Source organism: Neoarius graeffei, chromosome 17, assembly GCF_027579695.1.
Source record: "Neoarius graeffei isolate fNeoGra1 chromosome 17, fNeoGra1.pri, whole genome shotgun sequence".
In the NCBI taxonomy this organism is placed as follows: Eukaryota; Metazoa; Chordata; class Actinopteri; order Siluriformes; family Ariidae; genus Neoarius; species Neoarius graeffei.
Window position 1 is genome coordinate 70,105,669 of NC_083585.1, and position 23,100 is coordinate 70,128,768.

Genomic DNA, 23,100 nt, shown 5'->3' on the forward strand with positions numbered 1-23,100 from the left:
CTAAAGTTAGCAAGTCAACCATAGTCCTCAGCCATAAAAGCATTACTGTAAGAGTCCAGAGCATCTTCCAGGTGTGACTTTTAACTGTCCTCATGGGGCCGTCCTCCACAGGAGCGATGTGATGAGACTCCAACCAGACACAGGGCACCAGAAAACACAGGTTGTCTCCCCATGGGGAGAAAACACAGGTTGTTAGGAATGCCAAATGTCACCTGAAAAACAGAGGCTCCAACTCTCCTGCCATGGGCGGGAGATCTCCCGCTTTAGGGAACATTTAGAAAATCCTCCCGACTTCCCACTGACAACATAACAATCTCCCACCCGCCCTTACTACACATGATTAGTTAAAAATATATATAACTTGATCATGGCTGTAGCCAGCTCTGAGGCCCCCGCGGTCCGGACCTCGGTCATTTTTAAGAGCTGAAAATACATTTGTACGCTAAATATTCAACGGGATAAAAAAATAAAGAATAACATTAAAATGTCTCCATAAAAAGTGCATTGTTAATTATGTTAAAAGTTGATTCTGTCTTCTGTGTCTGTTTCGTGCGCGTGGCTCTGAGACCAAGAACACAAAAGCGAATGAGCGCGCGACTCAGGGGAGGAACGCAGTGCAGGAGACATGTTTTTTCATGGTAACCATCAGCGCACTTTCATCAAGCTGTTAAATTTACATTTTCGAAGCAGCGCAGTTTTGTCCTCATTGCTTGGGCCAGATCAAACCATTAAACAAGCTTAAATTATTCTTACTCTTGCCACATACATGATTTTTTTTTTCAAAACTGATGATATTCAGTTCAAACACCATTAAAAGTAATTTCAGGAATAGATCTCTTGTGTGGCGTGTAATTCACCCTCTCATTTAAACATAGCGAACATTTTTCGGTGCGCGCTTTGCGCATCACGGACCTCGGTGATTTTAAAATGCTGCTCCGGCCCTGAACTTGATCCGTTTATGTTGACAAAAATTGATAGTTGACTTTCCGCTTTTTGTGTGTCTGACATTGTATGGGTGGACTTGAGTGTGTACCCTGCGGTATATGCCGATTCCCCGGTCGGTACACCGATCGGCATAACGGGGGGATTGGAGTGAATGCCAGAGGCCTGCGAGCGCAGATCAAGCGTGCATATGAATCGAGCGGAATTCGGTACACCGCGGGGTCACACTGAGCCACACAATGTCTTAGCAGTTACCGATAAAGCATACAGATGGCGCTATTAATGATACTCGCGAGAGAACGAGAAAACCCGCGACACTCAACCTTTTTGCGTCTGCATTTCGTCTGCATTTATCGCCTGCTCGTCTTTAACTTTATGTTCTCTTGAATGAGATAATGAAACGAAGTTCCATTGGTGGAAATGGCTAAAGCCAAACTATGAAGAAAAAATATCAGAAAATCACCAAGGTAAAGTTGGGATCGCCCATCGCGAGGGTCACCAGGGATGAATGGCGGACTATTTTGGACAGCAGTAAGACGACCCTATATCTGACAGGGTTAGATCACCAGACCAGATGTTAGATTCTAACCAACTTGTCTGACTTTTTTGTCTGACTTTTACTAACTTAGACTTAGAATATTATTAGAAGAATATTAGCATCAGAGGGTCGACCATTGGCAATTTATAATAGTCATTATTGACATTAACATTGACTTTAGGCATATTAAAGTTTGGTCTATAGTCACTGGATTTATCTAGATCTGTTACTATTAATAACATTTAATTGACACGAAATGTGGTGAATCATCATTATATTATATACACACACACACACACACATTATATATATATATATATATATATATATATATATATATATATATATATATATACACACACATACATACACACCATTTATATATACACACACACATTATATATATATATATATATATATATATATATATATATATATATATATATATATATATATATATATAAAACTCACCTTCGCGCCTACAGCGCTCAAACTTGTCTCCCTCCGAGCTACTCGCAGAGAGGGAGAATCTCCCTCTTTGCAATTTCCCAAGTTGGAGCCTCTGGAATAAGTAGGAACAGTATACATATTGCACCAAGTACAAGCAGGGACTCCGGCAACTAACTATGACAGCATAACTAAAAGGGGAGAGCCAGAAGGTAACACAGGCATGAGGGGCCCCGGGACATAAAGCAGCAGCCACTACACCGTCAACAAACTTGAGTGAGCAAGCGAGTGGGGACTGACAGCATCCATACATCCCAGTTTACCAAAACACTCTGTCTGAGGATCCTCCAGATCTACACCTTTACCTCATAAACACCATTAACACAAGGCTTGACTAAACAGATCTGTTTTCAGCCGAGACTTAAACACTGACACTGTTACAAAGGGCTGAACTGTGCCAGAGTACCTATTCTATTAATATTATTATTAGCCAATCAGAGAGCGCCTCCTCCCGCGCAGGCATGTGAAGGATGCCTGCCACTTTAATATTCCAGAAAAAGTTCGGGGTGAGGTCGCCATTTTAGACTGATGAGTCAGCAGTGTTTCTAGGTTTACTTAGTGCTTTGATTTATGCCATTGGTTTCTTGTGTGCATTCAGAAATGTAAGTACACTTACTTATTTGCTATTTATAAGACAGATATTATGATTAAACATGGCTTCATATAATTCGCAGAGGTAAATTTCTACCGCGGAATTTAGCGCGAGTTAACCGTGAGGTTATAGTCTTTAATGTTTTATCTAACGTCTTGATATTGTGTATATTCATGCTTATGCTGTTGATATATGTGTAAAACGGACTTTCGTAGTAATTATTTGGTAGATTATGGGGGGAACAGTACCGTTTTGACACTGTGTTTATAACTTGTAGTAGAGCATTTTGTGTTTAGCTCACTGTAGGTCAGGCTATTCATATTTCTCTGTAAAGCTATGGATGCTAATTTCTTATGTCATTATGCTTAGGAGTAATTGTTTTCCTCTATGTCATTTCTGTTTCCCTTTCAGAACAACCACACACACACACAAACTAATTAATATGTCATTATTAAGTTCTTATTAATAAATCTGTGGGTGGTAAAAGAGAGCAACTGGACTTGCTTGAAGATTCTTGAAGACGTTTCACCTCTCATCCGAAAGGCTTCTTCAGTTCTGTCTGACTGGTAGGGAGTATCAGGTATTTATCCTCTCATGGATGAAAAGCTCATCTAAGGTGTCACTGACTATGTTTACATGCACATCCAAATCAAGCTGCTGTCGGTAATCGAGCTGAAGGTCCCAGCAGGGTGCCAGAGAAATCCAATCCTACATGCACACAATGAAATCGGGCTATTGTGTGAGGTGCATTGTGCACCCGAGCCACAGGTGGCGCTACATGCCCCATCGTGTTGGTACACTTCCGGTTGTCGTCATGAAGAAGAGCTATTCAAGAGTGTAAACAAAGTTATCAGTTCCGTGTTCTCCATTGCGCGTTTTTCTCCCGTCCATGAATTTTAATATATTCAACTCCTTAAGCTGAATGAGCATGAACTCTGTCTCCTCATTGCTCCAGAAGTGCACGTTTCTGCTTGCCTGTGGCAGTGGGGGCGTGGTCAAGCGCCGGTCTGTGACAGGAGGGCGGAGCCAGGGAAGGTGAGTGGCAGAACGACGGTACACCTGACGGTAATTAACCTGTGTTTGTGTGTCTTCCCAGTAACCGTGCCCTATTTAAGGAGGCAGAGGGGAGAGCTCATCCCGGGACTAGAACACAGCGCGTGTGTGTGTGTGTGTGTGTGTGTGTGTGTGTGTGTGTGTCTGTGTATGCTTCTCTCAAGAATAAAAGTAGGCTGTTAAACTGAAAAGTCTGACAATAAAAAGCCTATTAGTACCAGAAGCTTTGTCCTGCCGTCCTCTGTGCTCCACCCACACTTCAGAGAGCTCTACATCCACATTTTCTCTTCTTCGTTTGTTCCTCCTGACCTCTTCTGCTGCTCGCTACTACTGTTGTCATGCCGACCGAGGCTGTTGTGTTTCCCGCTTGTGGTCTCGTCACTCGTCACTTCCGGAAGTAGCTCGACAACTAGCTCGATAGGGTATACATGCACAAAGTAGCTCGGCAGAAATCGCATAAACTAGGTCATGTAGCTCGAGTCCGAGAAATCAAGTTCGGTTCAATTTCAGCCAAATTAAGGTGTATACATGGCATTTTGAACTTCGATTTCAGTCGAGCAACGGCAGAAATTCGATTCTCTCTATGTGCATGTAAACGTAGTGAGTGAGTCATCCTGTTGGTGTGGGTCACTGGGGGCTGAATGTGAATGGCCTCGAGAGTCGTTAGGGTGATCAATGGATTGCCCGTTAAGGTGATCAATGGAATGCTGATTCTCTCTGTCCTCCTGTGAGCCACTGAAAACAGCTGGGTTTTGGTGTGCATTCAGTTGTCTGGGAAGTGTGCCAAGGACTGCATTGTAGGTGGCTGATAATTTATGTCTTAGACCCCCACCTCTGTTCAGTGATGGCCATTCCAGGTTGACAAAAATGGCTTCTTTAACTCCTCGCTCATACCAACGATCCTTTCTGGCTAAAATGTGTACGTTGCAATCCTGAAATGAGTGTCCTTTGTTGTTAAGATGAAGGTAGACAGCAGAGTCCTGGCCTGAGGAACTGGCTCTCCTGTGTTGAGCCATACGCCTGTGAAGCGGTTGTTTGGTTTCACCAATATACGAGTCCGTGCATTGCTCACTGCACTGAATTGCATACACCATGTTGTCCTGTTTGTGTCTGGGTATTCTGTCCTTAGGGTGGACCAGTTTCTGCTTCAGGGTGTTACTGGATCTGAAACGTACCGGAATGTTGTGTTTGTAGAAGATCCTCCTGAGTTTCTCAGGTAGACCAGAAATGTAGGGAATGACAATGTTCAAACAGGACATCGTAGTGTATGCAATTCAGTGCAGTGAGGAATGCACAGACTCATATATTGGTGAAACAAAGCAACCGCTTCACAGGCACATGGCTCAACACAGGAGAGCCAGTTCCATCCATGAGAGGATAAATACCTGATACTCCCTACCAGTCAGACAGAACTGAAGAAGCCTTTCAGATGAGAGGTGAAATGTCTTCAAGAATCTTCAAGCAAGTCCAGTTGCTCTCTTTTACCACCCACAGATACTATGACCTGGATGACTGAGAATCTTCACAGACATGTTTCCACGCACTTTGGAATGAGAACCCTTCAACTGGTGCGGGAGTATGAGAGGACTTCCAGAAACCTGGCAGACTACAGGAACCACCTGCATTTCAACCTGAGATGCCGACAATCCAACATTATCCCCACTAGCCTACGCCTGCATTCAACGGTCAAAGGACACAGAGCTGAAATAATCCTACCGAAAGCCCAGAAGCAGCTTCTCAATGAGAGAGTGAGACAAGTACATTTCACCATCGATGCTCTCCAGAACAAGACTGAACTGATGTTTGAAGAGTTGGCAGTACTTCTTCCCAGTGAAGTTTTGGAACGAGTCTCTGATTTCGTGGAGAAGGCACAGATTTCACAACATACCAAAGGCAAGGAACGACAGATACGCAAATTCCAAACATTGCTGTCTAAAACCACCTCCTCCAGGAAGACAGAAGTGCTGACTTGGAGGAAGAAATCTGACCAGGCTACACAACCAGACATAGAAGAGAAACGGGTGAAGAACTTATCTGACAGGGTACTCACCCAACCAGAGAAAGATGTTTTATCCAAGGGACTTAACTTTGCAGTTTCACCAGAGTGGATACCAGTGGTAGATCTCATCACAGCCACAGAGTCAGCCATCAGAAACAACAATCTGACCAACACAGAGGCAGAACAACTTAGACTGAAGGTATCAGCTGCTCTGTCCGGTGCAAAAGCACCCCCCTCCAACCTCACCAGCCAAGAAAGGAGGGCTCTTACATTGCTTCAAAGAGACCGGGACATCACCATCCTTCCTGCTGACAAAGGGAGATGCACAGTGGTGCTAAACACAGCAGACTACCACTCAAAGATGACCAGTCTCCTCAGCGACACAACCACCTATGAAACCTTAAGGCGGGACCCCACCAGTTGTTACAAAAAGAAAGTTGTTAGCTACCTGCAACAACTAGAAAAGGACCAAGCCATCAACCGATCTCTGTACTACAGATTGTACCCTGGGGAAGCTGTTCCTCTCATATACGGACTCCCCAAGATTCACAAGGAAGGAGCTCCACTCAGACCTATCATCAGCAGTATAAACTCTGTCACCTATAACATTGCCAAACACCTAGCCACCATCCTGGCTCCTCTTGTTGGGAATACGCTACATCATGTCAAAAACTCCCAAGATTTTGCTACTAAAGTTGCAGACCTCAAACTAGACTTAGATGAAACCATGGTTTCTTACGATGTCACTTCTCTTTTCACCTGCATTCCCACCACAGAAGCAGTTGAATCTGTTAGAAAATGACTCCTTCAAGACAACACCTTACTGGATAGAACGAACCTCACCACGGACCAGATTTGCACCCTGCTTGACCTCTGCCTGACTACCACTTATTTCCAGTTTAATGAAAGTTTCTACAGACAGAAGCATGGATGTGCCATGGGCTCACCGGTGTCCCCTATTGTGGCCAATCTTTACATGGAGGAAGTGGAACATAATGCTTTGACCACTTTTTCAGGAGTTGCTCCCAGCCACTGCTTCAGATATGTGGATGACACCTGGGTTAAAATCAAAGCCCATGAAGTGGAAGCCTTCTCTAAACACATCAATGCAGTGGATATCAACATCAATTTCACTCAGGAGGACGTAAGTGGGAATAATCTAGCCTTCTTGGATTGTGATGTACACATTAGACAAGACAGAAGCCTTAGCATCGAGGTCTACCGGAAACCCACACACACGGACCAGTACCTACTCTTCGACTCTCACCACCCACTGGAACACAAATTGGGGGTCATTAGGACCTTGCAACACAGGGCTCAGAACATCCCTACAATGGTAGAGGGAAAAGAGAAGGAGCAGAATCACATCAGGAAAGCACTTCAGAACTGTGGGTATCCCAACTGGTCTTTCTTCAAGAGCAGAAAAAGGAACATAACGGACAAGGAGGATAACAGGAACAAATGCAAGAACATTGTCATTCCCTACATTTCTGGTCTATCTGAGAAACTCAGGAGGATCTTCTACAAGCACAACATTCCGGTACGTTTCAGACCCAGTAACACCCTGAAGCAGAAACTGGTCCACCCTAAGGACAGAATACCCAGACACAAACAGGACAATGTGGTGTATGCAATTCAGTGCAGTGAGCAATGCACGGACTCGTATATTGGTGAAACCAAACAACCGCTTCACAGGCATATGGCTCAACACAGGAGAGCCAGTTCCTCAGGCCAGGACTCTGCTGTCTACCTTCATCTTAACAACAAAGGACACTCATTTCAGGATTGCAACGTACGCATTTTAGCCAGAGAGGATCATTGGTATGAGCGAGGAGTTAAAGAAGCCCTTTTTGTTAACCTGGAACGGCCATCACTGAACAGAGGTGGGGGTCTAAGACATAAATTATCAGCCACCTACAATGCAGTCCTTGGCACACTTCCCAGACAACTGAATGCACACTAAAACCCAGCTGTTTTCAGTGACTCACAGGAGGACAGAGAGAATCAGCATTCCATTGATCACCTTAACGGGCAATCCATTGATCACCCTAACGACTCTCGAGGCCATTCACATTCAGCCCCCAGTGACCCACACCAACAGGATGACTCAACGACACCTTAGATGAGCTTTTCATCCATGAGAGGATAAATACCTGATACTCCCTACCAGTCAGACAGAACTGAAGAAGCCTTTCGGATGAGAGGTGAAACGTCTTCAAGAATCTTCAAGCAAGTCCAGTTGCTCTCTTTTAACACCCACAGTTACTATGACCTGGATGACTGAGAATCTTCACAGACATTATTAATAAATCCCCAAGAACCTTATCTTCCACATCTTCAATTGTGCATTCTTACCGATGCCCCTCAGTGGCCACAACTTTCCACAAAGAACATATCATTCACCAAAACAGAGACTCTGTCTGATTCCTGAACACTACTTGGAAGGCTGTTCTATAACTGTGGGGCTTTGTAAGAAAAGGCTCCGCCCCCTGATGTAGCCTTCACTATACGAGGTACCAGCAGATAGCCTGCACCTTTTGATCTAAGTAGGCGTGGCGGGTCATAGAGGAGCAGAAGTTCACTCAGGTACTGTGGTGCAAGACCATTCAGTGCTTTAAAGGTCAATAGTAGTATTATTGCATATTGGGAACACCCCACAGGATGGCCATTTTGGAGATGTTCAGACCCAGTCATCTCACCATCACAATCTGTCAGAGTCCCTCAGATCTTTACACTCGCCCATTTTTCCTGCTTCCAACACATCAACTTCAAGAACTGACTGTTCTCTTGCTGCCTAATAAACCCCACCCCTAATAAACCCCACCCCAATAAACCCCACCCCTCAACAGGTTCCACTGGAATGAGATAATTAACATTTTTCACTTCACCTGTCAGTGGGTTTAATGTTATGGCTGATCAGTGTGTATGTGAAAGTTAAGTGTAATAAAGTCTGTGCTGACTTCAGATCTCTATCATTTGCTTTCCTGGGACTTGAAACAGATCCAAGTCGATGATGAACAGTTTTTGTATAAATTGCTTCTGGGATGTTTTTGAAATTTGAGCCATTTCTTTCCACCATAAATTGCGTTTATAGACATGGTAGCAATGAGAATAAGATCACATGACTGAAAGGGAACAACAGGGTGAAGGCTTTCCTGTTCCACCACTGAGGAGCCTGTAGTGCTGTGTTCCATCTCACAGCTGAGACTCAGGTGTTCATCAGCGTCCTGGGAATCACTAGCTGCAAATACGGGTCATACTGGAGAAAAATCAATCAATAAACCAAACAGACCAAAAACTTGCCGTGTTCCAGATGCAGCAGTTGTTACTCTTATTTATTTATTTATTTATTTATTTTTTATTTTGCTGACACTTTTTACAAAGTTACAGGATACACCTGCATTTTTTAGAGATATCATCGTAATTAGTAGATGAACTGATTCAGTTTTGAAGTTAATCCAAACAGGATCAAGGTCACAGATCTGAAATAGTTTTTCTTCGATAGCTTCCTTCCCTTAATTGCGATGATTTGTTGTAAAAATATAGCTGCAAGCAGAGATGAAGGGGCCGAGCAAAGGGAATAGCTGTGCAGAGTCGCCATAGCAACTTGATCTGATCATGTTAAAAGTGTAGCTGTAAGCACTGATTGCAAGTTTTATATCAATTGACCAAGATTGGTTGTCACTGAGATACAGTATGACCTCACACCCTGTTTGGTGCATTAGCCGGTGAACCAAATGGACTGTAACAGTGAACACTTTTGAAAATTAAAAATCCATCTGATAACTTTTGTGAGAGAAGTGACTGTACTGTTTGGATAAGATGCTCTCAGGGAATCTGTAAAACCTGTTCAGTGTAGAGCTTGGTGCAGAGACAGGAGCATCAGTGATGTTTTGTTGGATCATTTCAGCTGCACTCACAAAAACAAGACGTCAAAACCACATTCAAAGTCAGAAAGTGAGACAAAAGTGTGACGGGATGAGCATCGTGTTTCCAGGTGTGTTCTCCTGCTGCTTTACATCACCAAACTGAGCCTCATGCTGCACAGCGAGAGGCTTAACAGGAAGTGGCCCAGATCCGGCTTCACTGATCTCCATTCAAATCCTGTGGATTGGCTCTGCCTACTCCATTTACTGTCTCTGTTCTTGTTGCAGTTCCCATGTTTGACCACTAGATGGAATAATAACTGGATGAGCACAACAACTAAAGATCTCATCTCATCTCATTATCTGTAGCCGCTTTATCCTGTTCTACAGGGTCGCAGGCGAGCTGGAGCCTATCCCAGCTGACTACGGGCGAAAGGCAGGGTTCACCCTGGACAAGTCACCAGGTCATCACAGGGCTGACACAGACACAGACAACCATTCACACTCACATTCACACCTACGCTCAATTTAGAGTCACCAGTTAACCTAACCTGCATGTCTTTGGACTGTGGGGGAAACCGGAGCACCCGGAGGAAACCCACGCGGACATGGGGAGAACATGCAAACTCCGCACAGAAAGGCCCTCGCCGGCCACGGGGCTCGAACCCGGACCTTCTTGCTGTGAGGCGACAGCGCTAACCACTACACCACCGTGCCGCCCACAACTAAAGATCAACAACAATTTCTAAATCGTTGATGACTCAAAAGAAATAATTAGGATTTCAACACAATTTAAAATGTATAGAGTTGTGAATGAGGTCTGTGTGACAGCTGACGTATTTAGTGTGAATGTGTCTTATTCTCTGTCTTACTGTGCGTCTCTCTCACCTGTCTCTCTCCCCTCTCTCTCTTGTCTGTCTCTCTCCTCTTTATCGCTCTCGTCTCTCTCTCCTGTCTCTCTCTCTCCTCTCCCTGTCTCTCTCCCCTCTCTCTCTTGTCTCTCATGCTCTCCTGTCTCTCTCTCTTATCTTTCTCCTCTTTATCACTCTTCTCTCTCTCCTGTCTCTCTCTCCTGTCTCTCTCTCTATGTCTTCTGTCTCTCTCTTATCTCTCCTCCTCTCTCTCTCCTGTCTCTCTCTCCTCTTTATCACTCTTCTCTCTCTCTCCTGTCTCTCTCTCTTATCTTTCTCCTCTTTGTCACTCTTCTCTCTCTCTCCTGTCTCTCTCTCTTATCTTTCTCCTCTTTATCACTCTTCTCTCTCTCCTGTCTCTCTCTCTTATCTCTCGCTTATGTCTCTCTCTCTCTCTCTCTCTCTCTCTCCTGTCTCTCTCTCAGGTTATGGTATTGGTTTACCTCATCATTCCCCGTTGACCCATAACTTTTCGGAGGTTGTGAACGGTTATAAGTCAGACGGTTTTATGGATCTGCTGCATGATAAATGGTATCGGGCCACGCCCTGCGGAAAACGAAGCTTTGCCATCACCGAGGTAACGACATTGCTGTGCTTTCTCAGACCATGTTTTTGTCCTCACTGTCTGAGAATCAGATTGTTTGTGTACTTACGGTATTTGTGTTTGATGGAGACAAGGAGAAGATACATTACTATCATTACATACATTATTACTGTATGACTCTTGTCTTGGCTATTGTTATAACCAGGAAGAAAGAGAGAGAGAGAGAGAGAGAGAGTGTGTGTGTGTGTGTGTGTGTGTGTGTGTGTGTGTGTGTGTGTGAGATTCACCCCAGAGTACGAGTTTGTCCTTCGTGAAGTTCATTAGTCTGTCCTGCCCATCTCTCGCCGAGTTACTTTAATTCCTGGGTGCTCTGTGTGTGTGTGTGTGTGTGTGTGTGTGTGTGTGTGTGTGTGTGTGTGTGTGTGTGTGTGTGTGAGACCGAGTCTAGCCACTGCAGCCGCCAGTGTCCTTGATTTGAATGCATGAGGAATTAAATTCCGTGGAGACGGCTGCCCTGTGGTGCCTGGAGGTGTGTGACATCACTGCCGTTCTCACAAACGACAGTTAGGAATGTGATCATTTTTATTTGACATTGAACCAAACCTTGGTGTGTTCTCCTCTTCAGAGCGACTCTTTAGGCAGGTGAGAACACTCTCACTCCACTTCCAACAGTGAGAAAGTGATCTGACTCTGAATCAACTCACTCGAGGAAGTGAATCAAACAAAAGGACAGAGCTGCAGAAACACCACGTGTAATGAAGGTCTGAGAAAATAAATGCTGCATGTGATGCACAACATTTTTAAAACTAGTTATTTATATAATTCACTAATCATCACGTTTTCCATGCCTGGGTGATTTTTGGGATTTCTATGATGATGTATTTGGGCCATTGCAGATTATTTAAATATATACACAGCTGAGGGACGGGGTAATATTCCAAGTACAACGAGTTGGAAATTCCTGGTAAATTGTCACAAATTTACAAGAAAAAACTAATTTAAAAATATTTTTCTCAGTGAACCAGATCACTTCACTTTGCAATGTTGAATCAGTGTTCTCACTCCACAGATACCACGCACTGAGCCGAGAGTTAAAGGAAATGCTGTCTTTCCACCTCGATATAAAATATAAAAGAATAAAGTGCTGAGATTCTCAACTCTGTTTCCCAGAATGCACTGCAGCTAGGAAGCATGTGATTGCACTCTCAAAGAATATCTGAGGGGTTTTTTCCCTTGTAAATTTGTGATTAATTAATCTTGGAATTTCTGATTTTTTTTCGCATAAATTTACAACTTGAATCTCAGAAACGCTGAGGGATTTTTCTCAGAATATTACCGCCTCCGTCAGCTCCTTTTTTCAAATACATACAAGTATTTTCAGGCAAAACAAACCTCGCCCAGCAGCACTTATTTTATACCGATATGTTGATAATGATAATATTTCTCAATCATCAGCTGTCAGGTTATAGTCTTATAAAAATCCATGACCTTGAGTTTGACATTTCAAAGTCATTCAAGGTCATAGGTCATGGCGGCAACTGAAAGCCCATATGTGTTCTTTCATGTTGATAATGGTAAACATCTGGCTATCATTAACAATTTTAAAGTTATATCCCCTTGAAAACCCATGACCTTCAGTGTGACCTTTCAAGGTCACTCAAGGTCAAAGATCATGGTGCCAAATGAAAGCCCATATGGCACTTCCTGTAAGTTGATAGGGTAAATATCTGTCTACCATCAAACATTTTCAAGTTACAGCCCTCTGAAAATCCATGACCTTGAGTTTGACTTTCACCATCACTCAAGGTCAAAGATCATAATTCCAAATAAAAAGCCATATGGGAGTTCCTATATGCTCATAATAGTAAACATCTGTCTATCAGCAACCATTTTTGAATTATAATGGAAAATATGTTATTTTGACCAAAAGGTTGACCTTTCCAGTGACCTTGACCTTCCCCTTGACCTGATTACCCCCAAAATTTAATCAGGTAATCTACAGACCATTGCTCACCTACCCTGAAAAGTTGAAGTCAATTGGTGCAACTGTCTAGACGCTAGATTGTTAACAAACAGACACGCAAACAAGCAAACCGCACTGATTACAATCCCGTACCCTGCTGACTCCGTCACGCGTGAGGTAAAAATGGCCCTAATACTCTAATAAGAGCGTCAGTGAGGGCGACGCTCACTCCGGCCCCGTCTAGTCCAGAAGGAACGAGCTAAAGTGGGCCACCTTGCGCAGTTCTACTCTCAACCAGTCCAGCTCAAATATTTGTCAGAAAGAATCCAAAATAGCGAGGAATTGACCGAGAAGAAGTGATTTGTGTGGAAACTGCTTGTTAGGTATTGATTAATTTCTCCATATCTTCATTATTAATTGCAATCATGCAAATTTGGGTAGAAGCTATATGCAGCCCAGGCAGACCTACCTTCCTGTCAAAAAAAAAAAAAAAACGGTGAAGAATTGAGAGAGAAGGAGTGATTTTTGTGAAATGTGGACAATGCCAGACGGACGACATACAACACATGATGGCATTAAACTCATCACCTGTCGGCCGGATGAGCTAATAATCGACATTTTTTTATTACTGTATTTTTGACCAATAGATGAAAAGCTTCATGAGGATGTCTTCAACCCGACACAGACCTCAGACAACTGTTTGTTTGTTTGTTTGTTTGTTTGTTTGTTTGTTTGTTTGTTTGTTTGTTTGGCTTTATTAATAGACTTATTTATGTATAAATGATCCACAAGAATCAGTTTCAGTCTGATTCAGATCAGACAGCTGGATTAACAGGTGTGCAGTTGATCCAAAGTAATAATAATAGTAATTACAGTCAACATAGAAAAAGGTGAAAATGACTTTTTTGAGGTTTCTTTGTGGAGAAATGTCAGGAATAAAAAGCTCTATTGGCTTTGTTGAGTAAATAAATGAATTGATACATAAGAATTGTCCTCTGTGTCTAACATCTAAATGGTTGAATCATATTTATAATAAACTTGCTGCGAGTCTGTAGATGTTTCTACCCTCACAGTGGTCCCTGGATACAGAACGTTTCTTTATTTCATTCCTCAGAGGCGTTCAGTCGGACTTATCACTCCTCTACAACTGTTTACCTTGGAGACTTTTCAGACGCTCACTAAGAATCAGGAGGAAAACACAATTTGCTCTGTTATTCCCTTCTGTCTGTGCGTTAATTAAAACAAGTCAGACTGTGATTTGGTCTGAGCCCAGCACAAATCCAGAGGAAGGATGAAACGACGGCAAGAGATTTTACAACTAAACTGTAACACTAAATTAATGTTCTGTCAAAACTGAGTCGAGATAATTACAAAGACGAATGAACGTGATGGTGTACGCCGGGGAAGTTGAGCACAGTCGAAGAGTCTCTGTATTATGTTTCCTGTCACGGTTTGTGTAAGAACAATTATGTGCATGATCTCAACAGAACTGGACAAAAGACGTGCTACTGACTGATTTATTGGTCTTAATTTTACAAACAAAGTGGAGATATCTGAGGATCACTGAGGTACATTAGTTTTAGAAATGTGTGATCAAAGCACACTGAAGAAAATTGCACCAGGTCATGTTTACATCTCACCAGTCACTGAGATTAGAATTACAGGTGCATCAATGTAACATGTTCTTCAGACCGAGGATGAGGAACGTTTGTTTGGTGCTCAGTGTACGAGGAACCTTCTTAACACTGCAGAAAATGACATGTTAAATACAGTCAAGGGAATCTCGTGTTACTGATGAGACCACATTAAACCAATATAACACGATTAAACCTCTGACTGTGTTTACATGTTTACTCACTTCAAACTTTAATCATTTCACTGCTTTTGTAGTTCATCATGTAACCATTTGAGCCCAAATTCTACCCACTGCACCTTTAACAGCAGTTAGCATTGCGACTATTAGCAGCTGCAACATCATGCAAACAAGACAATGTGGGAGATCAGGTTCACCCCATCATAAACGCTCGCTCGGTTTCACCTGGACGTAAACAGTCGCTTGGTTTCACCCAGATGTAAAGAGTCGCTCGGTTTCACCTGGACGTAAAGTCACTCAGCTTCACCCAGACATAAAAACTCGCCTGGTTTCACCCGGATGTAAAGACTCACCCGGTTTCACCCGGAGATGTAAAGAGTCGCTCGGTTTCACCCTGACATAAAGAATCGCTGGGTTTCACCCGGACATAAAGAGTCGCTCAGCTTCACCCGGACTTAAAGAGTTGCTCGCTTTCACCCAGACATAAAGACTCGCTCAGTTTCACCTGGATGTAAAGAGTCACTCGGTTTCACCCAGAGATGTAAAAAGTCACTCTGTTTCACCCAGACGTAAATAGTCGTTCGGTTTCATCCTGACATAAAGACTCGCTCGGTTTCACCCGGACATAAATACTCGCTCGGTTTCACCTGGAGATGTAAAGATCCGCTTGGTTTCACCCCGACATAAAGAATCGCTGGGTTTCACCCCGGCATAAAGAATCGCTTGGTTTCACCTGGACGTAAAGAGTCACTCGGTTTCACCCCAACGTAAAGACTCGCTCGGTTTCACCCGGACGTAAAGAGTCACTCGGTTTCACCCGGACGTAAATAGTCGTTTGGTTTCACCCGGACGTAAATAGTCGTTTGGTTTCACCCTGATGTAAAGACTCGCTCGGTTTCACCTGGACGTAAAGAGTCACTCGGTTTCACCCGGACGTAAATAGTCGTTTGGTTTCACCCTGACGTAAAGACTCGCTCGGTTTCACCTGGAGATGTAAAGATCCGCTTGGTTTCACCCTGATATAAAGAATCGCTGGGTTTCACCCCGGCATAAAGAATCGCTTGGCTTCACTCGGAGATTTAAAAAGTTGCTCGGTTTCACCTGGAGATGTAAAGATCCGCTTGGTTTCACCCTGATATAAAGAATCGCTTGGTTTCACTCGGAGATTTAAAGAGTTGCTCGGTTTCACCTGGAGATGTAAAGATCCGCTTGGTTTCACCCTGATATAAAGAATCGCTGGGTTTCACCCCGGCATAAAGAATCGCTTGGTTTCACTCGGAGATTTAAAGAGTTGCTCGGTTTCACCTGGAGATGTAAAGATCTGCTTGGTTTCACTCGGAGATTTAAAGAGTTGCTCGGTTTCACCTGGAGATGTAAAGATCCGCTTGGTTTCACCCCGACATAAAGAATCGCTTGGTTTCACCCCGGCATAAAGAATCGCTTGGTTTCACTCGGAGATTTAAAGAGTTGCTCGATTTCACCTGGACGTAAAGAGTTGCTCGGTTTCTGTTTTCTTAAATCCATCTGTGAGTCTAACAGTTAAATCAGGGGAGTGAAATCCATGACGATCTTCTTGCTCAGTTTTGAGAGAGTTTCTGTGCCACTGCATGTCTCAGATCTATCGTCAGCGAGCTTGCATTGTGTTAAAGCACAATGCCTGGAATTCTGCTCTCCAACACTTCAATCTCTAAGTCTAAAATGATCATCTGTCATCCGCACTGTCTCCGTCCCACGCCCACAGTGCCATTCTAATCCATCACCGAACTTCAGCTCAAATCTCTGCCTCCATTTCTGTTCTTTGAACTCGATGTTTATGAATTTATGTTGGGGAACTGTGTGTGTGTGTGTGTGTAGAGTCTACAGATGGGGATCCAGCACTTCTCTGGACTCTTTGTGTTGTTGTGTGTTGGTGTTGTGGGTTCGTTACTCACACTGCTGAGTGAACACACCTTCTACAGCTTCATCTTACCGCGCCTGCACAACCAACACCGACTGAAGTACTGGCTCCACACCAGCCAGGTGAGTCTTCATCATCATCTCCAACATCATCATCATCAGCAGCAGCAGCATCAACATTAAATATCTATGATCAGAAATGAGTGAGAAAGCAGAAAGGAAGATTTGGATTGAACAAAGAAACAGCAGGGGGATGTAAACAAAGTAATAAACAGGAAACAGTGGAACACAGTCAATAACTGACTGATGACAGGATGGGGCGGAGACACAACTAAGACGACAACAAAAGCACATGGAGAATAAATAACAAGTGCAAACATCACTGCTTATTATTATTATTATTATTATTATTTAAAATAAAAAGTCATGACCACCTGTTAGAAGTTTGCTAGCAAAAGGCTGTTGGGTTCCTCCAATTTTTTGGGTTTGCAATCTCACCATAATAATAATAATAATAATAATAATAATAATAATAGAGATTAAAGTATGTGCAACATCATCATCATCATCATCATCATCATCATCATCACCTTCATCATTTCAGAGAATAAGGTCCAGGTGAGTCACCATCAGCTTTGTCACTGTCTTATTACTGTATTTTTAAAATGATGGTTTTCGTTGAAGTTTAAAATCTACTAATCTTTAAAAAAAATTTCTTTAAAAAATACAGTAAAAAAAATCCAGCTAAAAATATGACCTTGAGTACACCTTAGCTTTATATATTTATTTACTGAAATTATTTCACAACATCACTTACATTCCAAATATAAATAAATAATATTTTAATATTATGAATATTGCTTTAATAAGTCATATTACATCACTTCCTGTTTTCAGTAGCACTCCCAAGTTGCAAACGACCTTGAAGCTTGTTTGTTAGAATCAGGTCATGTTGTTAAATATACAGGATGTAAATGCCAAATTTGGTGTTAGCATGAAAAAGTATTTCTGAGATATGACCTCACTTCCTGTTTGGTGTCTTTGATGTCAAATTCGTTTGGCATAAATAGTTATGAACGAATTGTCCCATGTAAAAAAAATCTGAAAACCTGAGAAAGTTCTGTGCAGGTTGGTCTCATGATGAGGTGATGAAGCAAAACAAATCTGTTTTTGAAAGTAATCCAATATGGCGGAAATGAACATCATGATGAACTTGATGAATCAACAAATGAGAGGAAAGTGGAAGTTCTACAGTATTGCCAGTTGTTACTGTAGACACATGTTTAAATGTGTCCTGTTGGTGGCGATAGAGCACTTTAATGGTGTGAAGTAAAACTGTTCTTTGTAGCTGAGACTGTCCTCGATCACTGCACCAAATTTTATCAAAAGCATCTGAAGGACAGGACGATGACAAAACCATACAGTTACAGTCGGGTTCAGCGCTTGGCTCCATAATGATAAAGTTTAATAAAAATCAATCCTAATGTAAAAAAAAAGCTTCCTGTTGTTCTTGTTGTCATGTAACTGACGTTAATCTGCTTTTATATTGTTTCATTATGAGACATTCTGTAATTTCAGGCTACATTTCTTCCAGCCTCAGATTGAACTTCATCTTCATTTTCTTTTCTCCGATATCTCATCCATGTCTACTAATCATATTACTAAAATAATCTTATTTCTGTTGCAGTTTAAATGTTTGTTTCATAAAGCAACATGAAGACTGTGAATAGAATTTGGTCAGAACAGGAAACGTGTTTTGGGAATTGTAAACACGCGCCAAAATAAAATAAAATAATTGGAATTGCTCTGAGGTCTATGGCGTTTTCTTTTACAACAGACTTCATTCCATTGTCTGGAGCGCGGTTTGCGGTTTGAGGTGAAAACAAGCCGCAGGTCGTCTGGCCTCGAACCCACAGCAGTTAAACTGTACGGCGTCAGCATCTCTGTTCCGACTGCTGTGTAATGCGCTGCTGGTTTGGGATGGAAAACGTTTTATAGACCAGTTTAAGTGAGAGATTATCTGACAGACAGCGAAAGTTAAATGTTTTGTAGAAGACATAAATACTGTACGCGGAAACTGTAGCATTGTGATTTTAATTAACAGTGAAGCTGCACTGCAGAGCCACATCTCTCTATAACGAGTTAATTACAGCGAGGTTTTAACAACTCTGCATCGTCTTTACCCCAAACCATGCAGTTCTGTACCAGACTGATGCTCATCTCAATCTGAGCTGAGAGATTAAAAAGGGGGGATAAAAGTGTTTATTTATTAAAAACACACAGAAGTTTGGATACAGCACTGAATTGTAAACAGTGTTCTCTAATATAACGACTGACTTTCTCATTGTAATTCTAAATGGACAAAAATTGTAACAGTCCATGTATTTCCAACAGGGTTGAGATCAGAACTTGTTTAAGCTTCATGTTGTGTATTTGAGGTCTCTGTCCTGTTGAAACACACAACTGGGTCCAGGGTTCTGATGGTTTGAGGTTCTGCTGAGGAATTCTGAGGTTCTTCTGAGGTTCTCCATCCACTTTGTTCAATACATCAGTTCCACTGGGAGCAAAACAGCCCCAGAGCCTGATGCTACCACCACCATGCTTCATAGCTGGTCAGTTGTTCCTCTGAACCTCTGGTCATTATGGGCAAACAACTCAGTCTTTCTCATCTGACCATCAAACTTTCCTCCAGAAGGTTTTTTCTTTGTCCTTGTGTTCAGCTGCAAAATTTACTCGAGTTGAAGGTGTGGATTTTGGAGCAGGAGCTTCTTTCTTGAGCAGCAGCCTCTCAATCCATGGTGATGTAAAACTCTCCTGACTGTAGTCAGTGTTCCAGAAGCTTCCAGTTCATGGCAGGTGGTTCCTGACCATCTGCACCAGATGGAACCTGCAATTGTTTAGAAACTGCTCAGAGAGAGAGAGAGAGAGAGAGAGTGGGGTGGGTGGGGGGGTCATGTTTCGGACATGATTTTCTGACATACAGTGGTGCTTTAAAGTTTGTGAACCCTTTAGGATTTTCTATATTTCTGCATAAATATGACCTAAAACATCATCAGATTTTCACACAAGTCCTAAAAGTAGATAAAGAGAACCCAGTTAAACAAATGAGACAAAAATATTATACTTGGTCATTTATTTATTGAGAATAATGATCCAATATTACATATCTGTGAGTGGCAAAAGTATGTGACCCTTTGCTTTCAGTATCTGGTGTGACCCCCTTGTGCAGCAATAACTGCAACTAAACGTTTGCGGTAACTGTTGATCAGTCCTGCACACCAGCTTGGAGGAATTTTAGCCCGTTCCTCCGTACAGAACAGCTTCAACTCTGGGATGTTGGTGGGTTTCCTCACATGAACTGCTCGCTTCAGGTCCTTCCACAACATTTCCATTGGATTAAGGTCAGGACTTTGACTTGGCCATTCCAAAACATTAACTTTATTCTTCTTTAACCATTCTTTGGTAAAATGACTTGTGTGCTTAGGATCATTGTTTTGCTGCATGACCCACCTTCTCTTGAGATTCAGTTCATGGACAGATATCCTGACATTTTCCTTTAGAATTCGCTGGAATAATTCAGAATTCATTGTTCCATCAATGATGGCAAGCCGTCCTGGCCCAGATGCAGCAAAACAGGCCGAAACCATGATACTACCACCACCATGTTTCACAGATGGGATAAGGTTCTTATGCTGGAATGCAGCGTTTTCCAAGGAGGGTGCCTTGCATGGGACTTTATGTCCATTTGTACCCTTCCTTTTGGCCTGCTTCTTTTTATTTTTTCTTTCCTTGTGACTTTCAAAGACAATCCAAAATTGTTCTGGAGTTACCATAGGTGATTTTCATATCAATTTAGGTAATTGTCGTTAAGTATATGATGTAGACCAATAAAAGTGATTAAAATTAAAAAAAAAAATTCCTTTCTCCAAGCATAACGCTTCTCATTTAAACCAAAAAGCTCTATTTTGGTCTCATCCATCCACAAAACATTTTTCCAATAGCCTTCTGACTTGTCCACGTGATCTTTAGCAAACTGCAAATGAGCAGCAATGTTCTTTTTGGAGAGCAGTGGCTTTCTCCTTGCAACCCTACCATGCACACCATTGTTGTTCAGTGTTCTCCTGATGGTGGACACATGAACATTAACATTAGCCAATGTGAGAGAGGCCTTCAGTTGCTTAGAAGTTACCCTGGGGTCCTTTGTGACCTCGCCAACTATTATATGCCTTGCTCTTGGAGTGATCTTTTTTGGTCGACCACTCCTGGGGAGGCTAACAATGGTCTTGAATTTCCTCCATTTGTACACAATCTGTCTGACTGTGGATTGGTGGAGTCCAAACTCTTTAGAGATGGTTTTGTAACCTTTTCCAGCCTGATGCGCATCAACAACGCTTTTTCTGTGGTCCTCAGAAATCTCCTTTGTTCATGCCATGATACACTTCCACAAACATGTGTTGTGAAGATCAGACTTTGATAGATCCCTGTTCTTTAAATAAAACAGGGTGCCCACTCACACCTGATTGTCATCCCATTGATTGAAAACACCTGACTCTAATTTCACCTTCAAATTAACTGCTAATCCTAGAGGGTCACATACTTTTGCCACTCACAGATATGTAATATTGGATCATTTTCCTCAATAAATAAATGACCAAGTATAATATTTTTGTCTCATTTGTTTAACTGGGTTCTCTTTATCTACTTTTAGGACTTGTGTGAAAATCTGATGATGTTTTAGGTCATGTTTATGCAGAAATATAGAAAATTCTAAAGGGTTCACAAACTTTCAAGCACCACTGTAAATATTTTTTTTCACGTGATCACATCATTCATATCTCACGTGTTTACTGGAGCTCACTCACCCAGTTTCAGGGCAGACTGTAACATGGTCACGTGTTTTTCTCAAGTGAAGTGAAGTTATGGTCACGTGGGAAATGGAGGTGATTTTTCTTTAAGGGATGCAGGAATAATAAAAATTGTAAAAGTTCTCAAAAACATGACGGTTTGATTGAGTTTGTGATCAAAGTGATGGGAAACAACAAGTAAAATAAAGAAGAGTGAGGAAAAACTGGTGTGTGTGTGTGTGTGTGTGTGTGTGAGAGAGAGAGAGAGAGAGAGAGAGAGAGAGAAATCTTATATCGCATCGCCCTCTAGTGTTGCTCAGGTGAAAACACATCTTCTGTTCGTTCTGACTGTGATTTTTTTTTTTTTTTTAGAAAATCCACCGAGCGTTAAACACAGTGTGTGAGGAAAAGAAAACAGAAAACACAAACACAAAGTGAGTAAATACACACACACACACACACACACACACACACACACACACACACACACACACACACACCACATATGCGTAACTGGAGTTTGTTTCCCTCTCAGTGTTCCCTTGTGTCTGTCAGAAGGCTGTAAGCTCCACCGTCTGCCCTCCGCTGATCCCTCCATCTCCTCTTCCTCCTCCAACAACAAGTGGAACAACGACAGCCCTGAAGCTACGAGCCTCGAACCCAAAGACGCTAATCACAAGCGTGTCCACTTCAACCTGGGGTCTGAGCGGGGCATTAGGAGCCCTCACGGGGCCGTGGACGATCCAGACGGGGGCATCAGGGCTTCAGATGAGGCAATGTGTAACCTACTGGGGTCGGATCAGAGCAGTAGGAGGTTGGATGGTGGCATTAAGAAGCTGTTGAGGTCACAGCGGGGTATCAGGGGGTTAGTGGGCAGCCCCCCCGCTCAGCTGTGTGCCAATGGAGACACAGCGTCAGGGATCAGCCTGGTCCTCCTGCCCCCTGCCTGCCCCGCCTCCTCTCGCTCCTCTCTGTGGGAGGGGGAACTTCAGGAGATTGAGAGCAAGATCGAGGAGTTTCAGGGGAACCTGCGCGTGGCACTGGCGCGGAGAGCCGAGATCCAGAGGAACCTGGAGAAAGAGCGAGAGAGAGAGAGACAGATGGAGAGAGACAGCAGCCGTCTGTCCTTCAGCAGGAGGTGATGAGTGAGACAGGAGGGATGAACGAGTGCGATCTCTCCTTCCTTCTGCTCTTTCTTCACACAGGAAGTGCCATTAGCTTGTCTCCGTACTGCAGCTCCATCCGCACTTTGGAAGAGTCCAGAACCGATTCCTACAACCAGCCGAAAGCTGAAAGAGACCCAATTGGAAAACTGATTTTTTTTCATAATATTTTACAAACTCAAAAAAAAAACTTAACAATTTTAAAGTGTCAGAAAAAAAGAACGTGAGAGAAAACAAGGACGGAAAACTGAGCTGGGGAAAAAGGAAAGGACTGAAAACAGACAGGAAGAAGAGAGATGAGAAAGGAAAGGATGAAAGGAAGGAAGGATCGAAAAAGTGTAAGAGAGCAGAAAAGAAAACGTGAAAGGAACAAATGAATGAAAAAAGAGGAGTTGAAAGACAGACAGGAAGTAGAAAGAAGTAAAAGGATAAAAGAAAAAGAGGAAAGGATAGATGAGGAATGAAGAGC

At 42.6% G+C, this 23,100-nt stretch overlaps 1 protein-coding gene across 1 annotated transcript in view; it reads left to right on the forward strand.

The window, feature by feature from the left end:
• grin3ba (glutamate receptor, ionotropic, N-methyl-D-aspartate 3Ba) overlaps positions 1-22,610 on the forward strand; it is a 174,209-nt gene extending 151,599 nt beyond the window's left edge. The window contains exons 7-11 of the mRNA XM_060943589.1: positions 10,834-10,985; positions 16,583-16,747; positions 21,841-21,902; positions 22,004-22,168; positions 22,280-22,610. Coding sequence (XP_060799572.1) covers positions 10,834-10,985; positions 16,583-16,747; positions 21,841-21,902; positions 22,004-22,168; positions 22,280-22,610 — 875 coding nt within the window. The remainder of the gene's footprint in view (positions 1-10,833; positions 10,986-16,582; positions 16,748-21,840; positions 21,903-22,003; positions 22,169-22,279) is intronic.
• The last annotated feature ends 490 nt before the right edge of the window (positions 22,611-23,100 follow it).